Source organism: Otolemur garnettii, unplaced genomic scaffold, assembly GCF_000181295.1.
Source record: "Otolemur garnettii isolate 467f Iridium unplaced genomic scaffold, OtoGar3 scaffold00028, whole genome shotgun sequence".
NCBI classification, from domain to species: Eukaryota; Metazoa; Chordata; class Mammalia; order Primates; family Galagidae; genus Otolemur; species Otolemur garnettii.
The window spans coordinates 11,619,336-11,634,387 of NW_003852423.1; the positions used below are offsets into that span (position 1 = coordinate 11,619,336).

Below are 15,052 nucleotides of genomic sequence, written 5' to 3' on the forward strand. Positions count from 1 at the left end.
TATTAAATAATAAATTGTTGATCAACATATATCTCTCACATATGAAAATATTGGGTTTTTTAATTGTATATATATTTCTGGCATACAACATGATGTTTTGAAATATGTATACATTGTGTTCTGCTAAATGGAGCTAATTAACATAGGAATTACCTGTGGTGAGAATACCTGAAATGCACTTTTAGAGATTTTCTTTCTTTTTTTTTTTTTTTTTTTTTTGAGACGAGGCCTTGCTCTGTTGCTGGGTTTAGAGTGTATTGGCACAATCATAGATCACTGCAGCCTCAAGCTGCTGGGTGATCCTCCTGCCTCAGCCTCCCAAAGTGCTGGGATTACAGGCATAAACTGCTATGTCTGGCCCTAAAATGATTCTGTTTAGTTCAAAGAGGAGAGTTAAAAGAGTAGAAAGATCCATCCAATGAAAAATCAAGGAGGCAAGGAAGATAGAAACATTTCTAGAAAAGGTTCATGATATTATGCTTGAGTCAACTTTCCTTCGTTTGGCCACCAGTCAGTCTCAAAATGTCCAGTGACATGCTTAGGTCTGGCTGGGAGAACTTGGATTCCCCGATATAACTTGTATAACTGGGTCAGGTCTTTTGTAAGGTTTTAACCCTTTTTACTATGCATTATATTCTGCTATACTTGATATCCATTATTGTGTCTAAATTGGCTGAGTATATTTTACAGGTATACATTCATTGGACAGCCACTCCATTTTTTCCAAAGCAAAACAAAAAGGGACATTATAGCTTATTATGCCAAGCCTTTTACAGATAGGAAATTATTCCCTTTCCCATGCAGGGTGGAAAACCATAGCTATTCTGTTCTCTGAGAACTTGCTCATTTAATCTCTGATTGTAAGAAATGTCTCCTGTACTTTTCACTGCTGTGGCTGTCAAGGCTTAATGAGTGCTGTAAGATCTAGTGACAGTATTAATCCAATGACTGAGCTGTGTAAGCGGAAATGGCGAGTTCCCTGACTCAGGATGAGTGTCTGGAACAAGTGGTCCTGGGTCTGCTACTTAGCAGGTTCTGCAGTTTGGGTCAGACCCAAGGATGGAGTTGTGCTTCTCTGAAGAAGCTGGAATCTGCATAGCTTCCTCCCAGGATGACTGATAATTCAGGCCACGTTAGTGCCATGGCTGACGTTTAATAAGAAAGATCCCCTGGGGAACACAGCACTAAGCATGCCTAGTTCAAGAGCTAGAATAGCACAAATCAGGAATTAATGCCAAGGAAGTCACAGCATAGGAATTATAGCCCTAGGTGTAAGGAGCCTGAACACATCAGCAGAACCCAAGAATGCCCTGGGAGAAATTTATGTGACACTCCCAGCTGCATGGCCACAATTGTCCTTGCTGTCTTCCATCCACAGCAAATTCCTACTGTACCAAATGTTCTTTTTTTTTTTTTCTTTTGAGAGCCTCACTCTTTTGCCCCAGGCTAGAGTACCGTAGTATCAGCCTAGCTCACAGCAACCTCAAACTCTTGGGCTCAAGCAATCCCCTGGCCTCAGCCTCCCAAGTAGCTGGGACTACAGGCTTGTGTCACCACACTTGGTTAATTTTTCAACTTTTCATAGAGACAGGGTCTCACTCTTGCTCAGGATAGTCTTAAACTCCTGAGCTCAAGCAATCCTCCCACCTGGGCTTCCCGGAGTGCTGAGATTACAGGCGTGAGCAACCACATCCAGCCTGCCCCAAATGTTCTTTTATGCCCATTTGTCTCTGCTTGATGGGACAGAGTGAAAAGAACATGGGCTTGAAGTTAAATTCCCAGCTCTGAGTCTTACTGGCTATAGTAATTTACTGTGTTTGAGGTTTTTTTTTCTCCTTCATGGCATGAATGGAATAAATTGTACCCCGTGAAGTGGTCGTGAGGATTAAAATGAGTTGATACATATAAATGACCTAGTACAGTGTTGGCCTGTGTTATAGGACTCAACCATGTTAGTCCTATCTGCCTTCTCTTAAAGTAATTGACTCCCATAAGTCCACCTCCAATTCTGTCTAACTGTGTTCCTCAGTCTGTACATCTCAGTGCTATCACAGAGACCCTGAATAACTGTCTTAGACAAGACAGAAATCTATTTCTCTCCCAGCAACAATCCAGGTGCCCAGAAGTAAGTCAGTGCAGTAGACCTGTACAGCAGGAATGCAGACCCTGCAGCTGTGCCCTGTGGTGCTCAAGTGCTGCCCCGTCTGCAGGGCCCATGTTGGCTGCCAGCATCTCACCTATACTGCAGCCAACAGGAGGGGAAAGGGGCGGGTTATTTCCCTTTGGGCCACACCCCAGAAGCTGGACACACCACTTGGCCAGAGATTAATGGCTGCTGCAATGGATGCTGATCTAAAAATCAAAGTTTCCATTACCATAGAGGAATGGAAGACAAATATTAGAAGGATAGCTGGCGGTCTCGGTGGCTCTGACAAGCTCCAACCCATCCTTCATGATGTCCTTCAAGATTAGCTTCACTTTATTTTATTTCAAATTAATGTGAGGGTACAAATTTTTAGGTTACATTGTTCTTGCTTTCAAGGTAAAGTTCAAGTTGTAGATAGCCCCTCACCCAGGGGCATACTGAACTCACTCTGGGGGTGTGCTGAAGGATTGATTAGCTTCTCAAAAAAGCATCTCAATATAATACAAGATGATTCATTGCTAAGTAAAGTATGGGCTAGAGTCGGGAAAATTACCCCCATTTAATTTTACTCTAAACCAGCAGTTCCCAACATTTTTTTTTTTGAGACAGAGCCTCAAGCTATCCCCCTGGGTAGAGTGCCATGGCATCACGCTCACAGCAATCTCCAACTCCTGGGCAAGTCTCCTGCCTCAGCCTCCCAAGTAGCTGGGACCACAGGCGCCCACCACAATGCCTGGCCATTTTTTGGTTGCAGCCATCATTGTTGTTTGGCGGGCTGGGGCTGGGGATTTGAACCTGCCACCTTAGGTGTATGTGGCTGGCGCCTTAGCCGCTTGAGCCACAGGCGCCGAGCCAGTTCCCAACATTTTTGAGACCAGTTTCATGGAAGACAATTTTTCCCACAGGGATGGGAAGCAGGCTTCATCTCCTACTGTGCATCCAGTTCCTAAGTTTTCTGAAAGGCAGTTTTTCCATAGAGGACAGTTTTTCCTTGGACCTGGGTTGGGAGGGTAGGCGGAGGAGGCAGAGCTCTGCACCTGACTCCTAACAGGTACCAGGCCGCAGCCTAGGGTTTGGGGACCACAGCTGTAAACCACAAACATAGTTTAGCATAGACTATAAAGCACTGATTTTCTGTGTTCCTTGAAAACCTGAATTGCTTTGAAAGTGACTCAGTGAATTAAGGACCAAATGATTTTTCTTCCTCTTATCCCTACCAAATCTGTATGTTGAAGCCCTAACCTAGTGTGGCTGTATTTGGAGGTGGGGTCTTTGAAGGAGTAATTAAGGTTAAATGAGATCCTAAGGGCAGGGTATTAATCTATGTAACTCATGTCTTTTGGGAAGAGACACCAGAGAGCAAGCTTACTCTGTCACGCTCCACATACACCAAGGAAAGGCCACGTGATGACTCATGAGAGAAGGTTGCCGTCTACAAGCCAGAAGCTGAATCAACCAGAACCTTGATTCATCTAGCAACAAGCAGGGTTACCACAGCAGGCAGTGCACTCACATAAACTACTGTGTCCTTGCCCCTCTTCCAACTGTACTGAGCTGTGTGCACGTGCACCATAATTTTGTTTCCATCTCATGTGCCAAGTTCAGTTGATCACTAGTGGCAATCTGAACAACTGGTACTGAGATGAATTGTGAAACCGAGGAGGGTTCAGTGGGGAAAGAGCTGAGATCAACTAGGGGTATCTGTCATGGTCATAGGAAAGGGGTCTGGGCGGTATTTATGATTTATACCATATACTCCATGTACTTGTCTCTGATGCAGACTTAATGAAGACCCTTATACATGGCAGGTAGTACACATTCCATAACTGCCCAAGTGAAAAAGCAGGAGCATGTGTTATTTATCAACAGCTTGGAGGTATACTGCAACCACAGCAGAAGCTGTTTGCTTGCTTATTTTTGCCGTAGCTAGAGTTTTGATAGCAGCTAGTTTGTGACAGACAGGGTCTGAAATCTGGTCTCCTATCCCTTTCGATACTTTTAGGACCTCACTAGGTTTTAAGACATATCTTAACAAATCAGTAAGCTTGGGGAACAGAAACTAAATCTTTTTCTTAGCCTAAAAATACAGGGATCCAATTTTCAGAGACAAGAAATAAGATTTTTTTTCTTTTTTAATTAAATCATAGCTGTGTACATTAATGCAATCATGGGGTACAATGTGCTAGTTTTATACACAATCTGAAATGCTTTCATCAAACTGGTTAACATAGCCTTCACGGCATTTTCTTAGTTATTGTCTTAAAGACATTTATATTCTATACCTAGTAAATTTCACGTGTAAGTAAAGATTTTATTTACCTGTTTGTGTAATCACTTGTCTGAAAGTATAACAATTATATCAATCATACTTAATTGAACAGTTAACATATTTTCTTATGGGTAAATAAGAAAAGATATAAAATTTGGATTTTTCCAATAAAATCAGAATAATAGGCATAAGACACACATGTGTGCATGTCCCTAGCACAGTGCTGCATGTAGTATAGTACACAGATTAAGATGATACAAGGGAAAGAACTGAGTTGCTTTCCACAAAAGTGTATTTTGCCTGATAAACAAAAGAAGTACAGGACTGGTTGATGAGAATCTTGAATATCAGTTCACTTTGCAAAGCCAGGCAAAAAGAAGACAAGATTTCCACTGAGATCCCCACTGCCATACAAGCAAATGAAAACAGATTTGCATGGAAACTGAGACTGGCAAGTCCAAGTTCTGATGCAACAGTGTGTGATACATCAGATCACTGACTGTATTTGTTCCTGTCCTGATAGCATATAGTACAGATGCGAATTCGAGTCTATTTTTTGAGATATTTCAAGAAACTAAAGTTAGTGTGTCTGTCTGTCTCCCTAACAGGATTAAAATCAGAAGGCCTTTACAGAGTCTCTGGGTTCACCGAACACATTGAAGATGTCAAAATGGCATTTGACAGAGGTAAGCCTGCGCTTCTTGAATGCCATCTGACAAACTTAGCATCTCTCTTTTGAAACCAGGTTTTATTTATAGTGAGAGCGGAGTTTCAGAACTACTGAGAGTCATTCCTCAGGAACCTGTGTAACAATGGCTTGAAAACCACAGAGTTCTGCCTCTCTGGGGAAGGTGTTTCCTTAGAAGCCACGGTCAAGTTGCCACCCCCAGGGGAGTTTAAAATACTATTTGGCTGGGCAGCCAGCTCCACATGGCACCAAGTACCCTTCTGTGTGCCGACCTCGGGATCCCATAGACGGTTCTTCCCTCAGCTCCAAAGAAGGAGCACAGGGAAGGGAGGGTAGCCCCAGCATAGAAGGAGGGGAAGCCAGTGGAATTTTAGGAAGTAATTTCTTTTGTTCTTTATGATGGTGGCATATATGTTCTAGCCTGGGGCAGACATAGCCAACATGAGGATTTTGTTTGTTTGTCTGAGACTCTGTCTCACTCTGTCATCCTGGTTAGAGTGCTGTGGTGTCATTATAGCTCATAGCAACCCAAACTCTTTGGTTCAAACAATCCCCTTGCCTCAGCCTCCCAAGTAGCTAGGACCATAGGTTCCTGACACAATAACTAGCTAGTTTTTCTATTTTTAGTAAAGATGGGGTCTCACCCTTGCTCAGGCTGGTCTCCAACTCTTGAGTTCAGGCAATCCACCTACCTCAGCTACCCAGACTACTGGAATTATAGGTGTGAACCACTATACCCAGCAAAGAAGATCTTGTTTCAAATACAGAACTCACTCAGAAAACTAGATAAGCCCAGAATTCTGTATTTCTAATAAACAATACAACAATTCTGGCACAGCCAGTCAAGAGATGGGACTCTTAGCCCATGGACAGAGCTTCCACTTTGCAGCATGGTATACAAGGTCTTCAACAACGCAGCCCTCCTCTCTGTCCAGTTCAGCTGTCGCTCCTCTTCCCTGTGACACCGATTACCCCAGCAACCTTGAAACAGACCTTATTTGCTGTCATGAGGAAGCATCTTGGCTCACGTTGTCTGTCCATCTGGAATGTGTTCACATCTCTGCCTGGCAAACACCTGTTACCCAGGGGTCAACTCAAGTCTTTCCTCTTTCAAGAAGCCTTCCTGACTGCCCCAAGCTGACCCAAGAGCTCCGTTTCCTTTTCCCACATCCTCCCTCCATGTTCTTCACGCTTCTTTAGCATAGTAATCTTCCCATCTCCTCGTAATTGTTGAGTTGCGTGTCTGACCGTCACTCTAACTAGAACTGTTGGAAGAGGGTATCTCTTTTCTTCTTGAATTTGCTCGGGCATAACAGTGCGCCGTAGATTCTCAGTAAATGTTTGCCAATTGTTTGGGGTCAATATGACGTACCTGCTGTGCCTTTACTGTTTCCTGTGCATCTGCAGCTTATTTTATCTTCAGAACCAAATTGGCTGAGGCATTTGTTCTTTTAATCAATTCTCTATACAAAAGATTTTAATAACCCCTATGTAATGAACACTTTTTAAATCCAAAAATTTCTCATAACCTGTGACAAACTGGACTGATATTTACTAAGGGTAAAGCAAAACATCAACTGTCTTGGGACCTATCATTAGCGATGGTAAGCAGTATAACACCACTGTACACAAGGCAAGTTTCCCAGGTTGAAGTCCTTGGGGTGGGAAAAGGCAGGTCAAATCAAAATAAAAACACTTCAGGGAGCCTGAAAGAAGTAATAAGAACTGGAGATAATCAACAATTATTTTGTAAATATGGCCTCTGCATCAAAGCCCAAAGAATACGGGTGGAGATGTGTTAAAGAGTTTCTTGATGTCTTTTTATTGATATTTCAAATTAGATTGTCATTCTGTTATGAACTTTTGTGTCTGTAATACGAATAAATTACTCTGGTAAATTTCTGCTTAGCAAATCACCAGGGGCTAGGACCCACAGAACTGTGTTAAGTCTATTTCTTTACCCTTCTGCCTGCTCTTACCCTTGAACCCTACCTCACAGTTACCAAACTCCTTTCTGTTACCTCCTACACTTCAGTATTAATAGAAGCCAAAAAAATTAGCTGAGGAAGCAGTCATTGTTTTATTTCTTTTTTCCTTTCTGTGCAGGCCTTAACTTGGTGCAATAAGATCCTAATTAGGTCTTGGGTTATTGTTTGTTTTTCAGATGGCGAGAAGGCAGATATATCTGCCAACATTTATCCAGACATAAACATCATCACTGGAGCCCTTAAACTGTATTTCAGAGACTTACCCATCCCCCTCATCACATATGATACCTATTCCAAATTTATAGAAGCAGCAAGTAAGTATTTAGAATTCATTTTTTATTTGTGCCAAAATTTTAAGCACAATGCCTTTGACTTGAAGGAAACTAAAACTTAGAACTCTTGAAATTATTGCATGTGAACTTATTATTTGCCAAGTGAGGGCACAATAGTACAGTTAATAGGAAACCAGGCATAGTTCATCAGCTGAGTTGAACCCATGCCCGGCCAACTGTACCTGGCTGAAGCAGGATGTCAGTTCTGTCTCTGTCCCCATCATTCCTTGAATGCTGGGAACAAGCACACTCAGGCGTATGCTGCTGTAAATATGAATATTTCTGTAGCAAAAAAATCATATTTTCTTCAATGAAGACCATGTAGGTTAACTACTTTTATCCACTAGGCAGAATCTCATTGCTAATCAATTAAAGTTACACCCAAGTTTTACCTACTGCTATCGTTCAAAATTAATAGGAGGCCAAGAATATGCCATTCCAAGTGCTATGCCAGGGCCCTTCACCAATGTCTTCCAGCTTAATCTGCCATGTCCTCCATGAGGCAAATAGTAGAATTCCATTTTTCAGGAATGCAAGGCTTAGAGAACAAACTCACAGGTCCAGGAGTGGAAAGTCAGCATTCACCTTCCCTCAGCCAATGGCTGGTTGTTCCGTGTGCAGCCCTGTATCTGTGCTGGCAGGAGAGAGGAGCAGGGTGAAAGGGGAAGGGGGGAGGGCTACACTTTGCCCAGGAATAGGCAACAGTGAGGAAGGGGAGATTGAGATGCTGAGATATAGGATATAGATAGAAATCAAGCCCACTTTGAGGAAGTTTCCTTGTGTTTTGAGTTTTAGTTGTGGTTGCTGTTGTTGGTTAATCTTTAAAAGTAGAAAAGTTTAGGTATGTGCTATTAAGTATAGTCATGAGATGCCTGACGGGAAACACAAGGGCAGGCTGGGATTAGAGGGAGATGCACTTTCCATGTGAGCTGTGGCCCTGTCCTTGGTAAGACCATTCATTCTCAGGTCCCAGTAGTCCTAAGCAGAAAAGATAGCAGCTGGGTATCCTCCCTCCCAGGAAGACTAGCAGGAGGAATTTCTTTGAGTAGCTGCCAGTACCTATCAGAGACCCTTAAACCAGAAATACATATTCTCCCTCTCATTGTTAATGGGCCTAGTCTCCTCTTCCTGACCCAGGCTGTGCCCAGGGTTAATCATACCCTCACCTAGGTGAGAAGTTCCACAGGTGCAGGCTGAGCTGGCCGGCTCATCTGCCAGTGCCCCTGCATTGCAACGTGCACTTGGTTGTAGAAGACTGCTAGGGAACAACATTAGTCAACTTCTAGGGAACACTACCGACCACATGTGGTACAGTTCAAATTAAAGCTATGTTAGCCAGCTTGCCAGCAAATCCAGTGCTCAGAAAGGGCAAGCACAGTTTGTGCACATACCACCAGACTGTAGGCATTCCAGTGGACTGCACATTCCTAGAGGGTGAGGACATTGTCCAGCCTCCGGATGCCCACAATATGAACATCCAGTTAGCATGTGGTGTTCAGCTCACTCCTTTCTGGAATAAGGCAGGGCAGGAACCAATTGATCAGTTTAAGTGCAGTAGTACCTGAAATTGCATGAATTTATTAGAAACCCCCCTTCCCGCCCCACATACACATTTGAGGCTAAGACAAAATTTGTTACTTCTCTGAAAAGTTTAATGTCTTAACTGAGCACTAATATCTGGATGTGTGAACTTCACAGAAATCTCCAATCCAGATGAGAGGCTGGAAGCAGTCCATGAAGTGTTGCTGCTGCTGCCTCCTGCCCACTATGAGACCCTCAGATACCTGATGATCCACCTCAAAAAGTAAGCTAATACTTTGTCCGTAAACCTAGATCTACTCTGAACCCATCAGTGCATTGGGAAAAGCATCAGTATGCTTCCCAGCCCTGACAGCAGTGCTGAAGCCCTCCCTCTGTGCCAACACCTGCTCTGGGTGTGGTTCTTGTATCATCCCAAGAGACGCACATTGTCAGAGGCCTTGGGTTACACATGAGACTCTGAAGCTTAGCAGGGTTAAATAGCTGATTCGAAGAGGTAAAGCCAGGAATGAAACCCAGGCAGGCTGATCAGAGCCCATGCTCTGTCTTCACCTTTTGTCTACACCACCTCTGTGTCTGTATCCCTGCCTTCTGCGTTCTGTTCTTCTGCTGCTTGCCCCAGTTCCAGACCCCTCTGCTTTCCTGTCCCCAGGAGAACACATTCCCAGCCTAATCTAATGTGAGTTCTCTGTCTCTAAGTTTAAGGTGACCAGATTTTAACATTGGTAAAGTGGACACCATTGATTGGGGGTGAGGCAAGGATTAAAAATTTGGTCTATATGGAGCAACAAAAATTTTCATAGAATGCAAAAATAGTATTGTAATATTTTTTTAATTTCAACATAAGTACAATTTACAAATTTAATACATTTTTAAAAAATTATGTATAGGATGGCACCTGGGGCTCAAAGGAGTAGGGCACCAGTCCACCTGGGCAACTTTGCCCAGGAGGGGAGTAGGGAGTTTACATTAGCCTTTTCATTTCCAAATGGAGTTACATTAACCTTTTCAGCAGCTGAAAACCGTATATTCCCTTCCCGTTGTCCCGCCCTTCCCTAGATTATCGTGCATTCTTTCCAAAAATTGGGACTTTTTTAAAACACCGCAGGACACAGGACAAATTGTTAAAAATTGGGACTGTCCTGCCAAAAGTGGGACATCTGATCACCTTATCTAAGTTGCTATGGGTGGCTCAGCTGGTGCTTCACTTTCAAAGCCTATACTGTGAACTGCAGTCTCATCTGAAGGCTTGATGGGAACGTGGGGGTGTCATTGTTGGTAGGATTCAGTTTCTAAAAGGCTGGTGGACTGAAGGCTTTATTTCCTTTCCATCTGTTGGCTGGAGGCCACCCTTAGTTCTTTGCCATTTGAGTCTTTCCATAACCAGTTCACAAAATGGCAGCTGGCTTCCCTCAGAGCATGTAAGCAAGAACTCCCAAGAAGAAAAACAGTCTTTTTATAACCTAACTTCAGAAGTGATGCCCTGTTGCTGTTCCATCTTATATTTGTTAGAAGCAGGTAACTAGATTCAGTCCATATTCAGGGGAAGGGATTCCATAAGGGTATGAAACCCAGGAGGCCGGGTTACTGGAGGCCATCGCAGAGGAGGCCCACCACACTCCCCGCTGTCCATGTGGAAGTATATGAGACAGATGGAGATGTTTGGATGTCTATAGGACTCTAGAGACTCTTCTCCCTAAATCTACATCTCTTTTCCTTCACTGTACATGTCTAATGAGGTCAATGAGTTGGTCCTGTCATATTGGAAGAATCAAGGTACACCTATGTGCCTCCTTGAATTTTTTTTTTTCTAGATACATGGCAGCAGCCCATTCTTAGATAAAAGGAACATTGACTTTCTACTCAATAAGTGAAAGGGAGGAGAGGGTGGGGAGGGGAGGGAGGAGGATGGGTGGAGGAAGGGTGATTGGTGGGATCACACCTATGGTTCATCTTATAAGGGTACATGTGAATCTTTCTAAATGTAGAATATAAATGTCTTAACACAATAACTAAGAAAATGACATGAAGGCTATGTTAACCAGTTTGATGAAAATATTTCAAATTGTATATAAAAACAGCCACGTACCCCATGACAGTATTAATGTACACAGCTATGATTTAATAATAAAAAAAATAATAAGTGAAAGGAATCAAGTTGAGAATGCTGTACTGACACTGGGTATGGGGGGGGTGTCTGACTTGTAAAACACCCAAATACTGTGGCTCAGTTTCAGAGTGAACCGAGATGGAGCCATTTCACTCATAATATCCCCATTTTGATGAATTTATTGAATTTAAGAGTACAAGTCATTTTTGGATAAGTAATAAACTGTGAGTGTCATACCCAGCTTTTCATTAGCTATAAAACATTTCTTTCGTTGTGATCAATGGCCACTTGTTACAGTTTGGAAGGCAAAGTGCCCCTATCAGAAAAAATGTTGATATCTTCCAGCTGAATCTTAATGCCATCATTTCATATTTTCATTGTGGCGGGTTTTCTAGTCATCTTGTTTGGTCAGGTGCAGTGTCTGACTTCATAGGGAGAAGTGAGCACTTTGATAGTAAAGAATATACTCTCCTCCCATTGTAGCCTTGTAGGGTGAAAATGATGCAAAATGATGATGAGTTGACCTTCCTAGAATAATGCTAAATGGCTAGTCCTAGTGAGCTCTAAGGAAATAAGCCCAAAAGGATGGCCTTCTGTGCAAAACCTAAACACGTTTTAATTATATTTTGCTCTCTGGAGAACCTACTCCCTTTAGATTTATTGTGAATATTCTAAAACCTAAATTTGTGAAAGCAAAAATCAGGGAGATTTTCATTTTATTCTCCTAGAAAAGTATGAAGCCAGCTTTGGAATTTGAATTTCATTCTTAGATGCTCTGCAATTCTTTTTTTTTTAGACAGATTCTCACTATGTCCCCCTCTGTAGAGTATGGTGACATCACAGCTCACAGCAACCTCCAACTCTTGGGCTTAAGCAATTCTCTTGCCTCAGCCTCCCAAATAGCTGGGACTACAGGCGCCCACTACAACAACTTGCTTTTTTTTTGGTTGTAGTTGTCATTGTTGTTTGGCAGGCCTGGCTGGGTTCAAACCCGCCAGCTCTGGTGTATGTAGCTGGCACCCTAGCCTCTGAGCTACAGGCACTGAGCCTGCAATTCTTATCTGGATGTTGAAATAATGATTTTTAATTCAACAATAATTACTACTCCAGACCTCATCCTGTGGGAACTAGAAATAATGTCCAACTGCCTTCCGATTTGGCCACATTCCTGCCTGTCCCATGATATCAGCCTGGCTCTTCCTAAATTCATGGCCACCCATTCTACCAGCAGCCTTTCTCCTCTGGCAGAAGTCCTGCCAGCAGACAAGGAATCTGCCCTCAGATCCCCACTCTCTGGTATGCAGAACAGGAAGAACTGACCAGGGGAAGAAAAGACTCCGTGTAAGGCCCATGCATGCACCATGGGCCAGCTGATAATCTGTCACCCCTTCAAACCAATATTCTTTATGGGATAGTTCTACATATGTTTAGTAAAGAGGAATAATTCTCTAATTTAAAAAATTGTGTTCATTAATGCATAACGTAATTTATATCTACTGGCTGAAAGCAGTGTCAACAATTTGAAAAAAAAAAAAAAAGAATCAGAAAATTACCTCTTTGAAAATCCCTTTCCACCATTCTGATTCTCATTTTCTCCCCAAATTTCCCACACCAGAGATGCTCTTGGGACTTAAGTATGGGATCAGTATGTAAATTCATCTGTATGCCTACATGATGTCTCTGTGTATATGTGTGTTACAGGGTTACTAAGAATGAAAAGGACAATTTAATGAATGCCGAAAATCTGGGGATCGTGTTTGGGCCCACCTTGATGAGGCCCCCCGAGGACAGCACCCTGACCACCCTCCACGACATGCGGTACCAAAAGCTCATTGTGCAGATCCTAATCGAAAATGAAGATGTTTTGTTTTAATCCATCAGGGAAATGAGCTGAATTGCCCCAGCCCCATCTAAGTTGATAAAGCTAAAGGAATAAAACATTTCATACACTTGATTTGTTTTGCAAACAAGTGACAGAATTTCCTGGACCACAGTGGATTGCCGAGTCAGGTACTGTGTCTCATAGACACGAGCCTTCTCCACGCGAGAATGACCAGTGTGAGGGTGAGGAAAACCCCTCACCTTGGGTCTTCTGCCGTGCCTCGTATGTGTGTCTGTTTTGCTGGAAGAGTGATTAATAAATCTTTCTTTAACTTATTAAAAAATAACGTAGACCTTTAAAAGTTCAGTCTTATCAGTAACAAACAAGAACTTAATTCATAAAGGTACTTGATACAGGTATACATTTTCCACTTATAAAAAGAAGACAATTTTATCTGTTAAATGTTAAATGAAACCTATATTGTAAAATGTATTTTTATTTTACTTGCAAGAATGTTATTTTATTTTAGCAAATAGAACTCAATGCAGTGCATTGATTATTACCCTGTGTGCCCTGTCCCACGTTCTTGCTGTGATGCCCTAAAAATGTTGACCATGAATGCAGTATTATCTTGACATACCTCTGTCCTCAGCAGTGCTTTCCCATGAAGTTTCACCTGCCCCGTGCATCCTTGCTTTTGATAGTTCTTGCTCTTAAGCACCGTCATTCTGCTCTTGTATGGTGTGTGTTTATAGCAATCATAGGATGGTCTGAAACATCCACAGGTTTGCTTTCATAATAATTTTGTGACTTCCCAAAGTAGCTTTTGTAATTGGCTGGCGTTGCTCCCTATCATTCATAGCACAGAATGTGGTGGCTTCACAGAAAATGATTTAAGGACACTGGATGTATCTGAGCTGTGTAAAAAGTTAGCACTTTTCCTCGTTTCCTTTCAGCCAGGCCCTCTGACTTCATCTGTTACTGGCAGGTTACTTTTGCCACATTTCGGTATTGGTGAACAGCAAATCTGCGGAACTGTCGAATTTTTTTTTTCACTTTTGTTTTGTAAACAAGCCTGTTTTAAAAAGTGAGAATGAATAAAGTTGGTTTTTACCAAATATTCCTCAATCAAAGTAGCTCTGTATGGGTAGTAATTTAATATGACTTTCTTACTACAGTTCCATCCTCTTGATTATACGTATCTTAGCATGAGCTCTCACACCAAGATTTCTATATTTTGTAACATAAGTGAAATATTTAAAACATCCAAAACTGTAAATCTAGATTTTTTTTTTGAAATCCAACTGCAATGTCGTTTCCTGATTGTCTGAGATAATTCACACAATTGCTCACTGGTCTTGTTTTGAAGTGACCATAAAAGAATGGCTGTGTCAAGTGGAGCTGACGGGAGGGGCAGAGTGTGACCACTGTCCTGGACGGTCCCAAGGCCTATGCCGATGGACTCCGCTGCACACGGGGGTCAAAACAGCTTGGCCTGGTCTCTGCTCTGATCCTCCCTCCCAACTGTATAGATTTATTCGTTGTAGCTTCTGTACTTCTTGATACTGTCAAAAAATTATCTGGAAATGGTTTTATTTTGTGAAGTGAACAATACTTTGTAATTTATGATAGTGTAAATGGAAAGAAAAGCATTACATGTATTATTAAATTCTTCTGTCTATCCTTGTGACGGATGTGCAAGAAAGTTGTGTGGGGAAAGAAGGGTGGGGGTGGGGGGAATCTTGAAAACTCTGTTCTTGGATTTGGGGGAAAGATTTTCTCTCCTTACTGAGACACCATGAGAAAGCAGGAGCATCCTAGGGAGTCCCTGCTTCCTCCACAAACTTCCTTCTCACAGGGTCCTCAAACTTTTTATACAGGGGGCCAGTTCACTGTCCTTCAGACCATTGGAGGGCCAGACTGCGGGCCCCAGGATGAGTCGGCTGCTAAGCAGAACAGGCAGTGGTGGCAAAATCACCCGGCTGGCCAGATAAATGTTCTAGGTGGGCTGCATATGGCCCGGGGGCCGTAGTTTGAGAACACCTGTATCTAGAGAACCAGAAGATTCAAACTCTAATACTCCCCCTTCACTTTCTAGCCCAGCTAGAGTTGCAAGGCTGCTTGCAGGATAGCAGGACAAGAATATTGGAGGCAGAAA

At 42.5% G+C, this 15,052-nt stretch overlaps 1 protein-coding gene across 1 annotated transcript in view; it reads left to right on the forward strand.

Moving 5' to 3' along the window:
• Positions 1-14,583, forward strand: part of CHN2 (chimerin 2) — a 317,927-nt gene extending 303,344 nt beyond the window's left edge. Inside the window, exons 10-13 of the mRNA XM_003788542.3 lie at positions 5,024-5,101; positions 7,268-7,405; positions 9,122-9,227; positions 12,774-14,583. Coding sequence (XP_003788590.1) covers positions 5,024-5,101; positions 7,268-7,405; positions 9,122-9,227; positions 12,774-12,945 — 494 coding nt within the window. The 3' untranslated portion in view covers positions 12,946-14,583. The remainder of the gene's footprint in view (positions 1-5,023; positions 5,102-7,267; positions 7,406-9,121; positions 9,228-12,773) is intronic.
• The last annotated feature ends 469 nt before the right edge of the window (positions 14,584-15,052 follow it).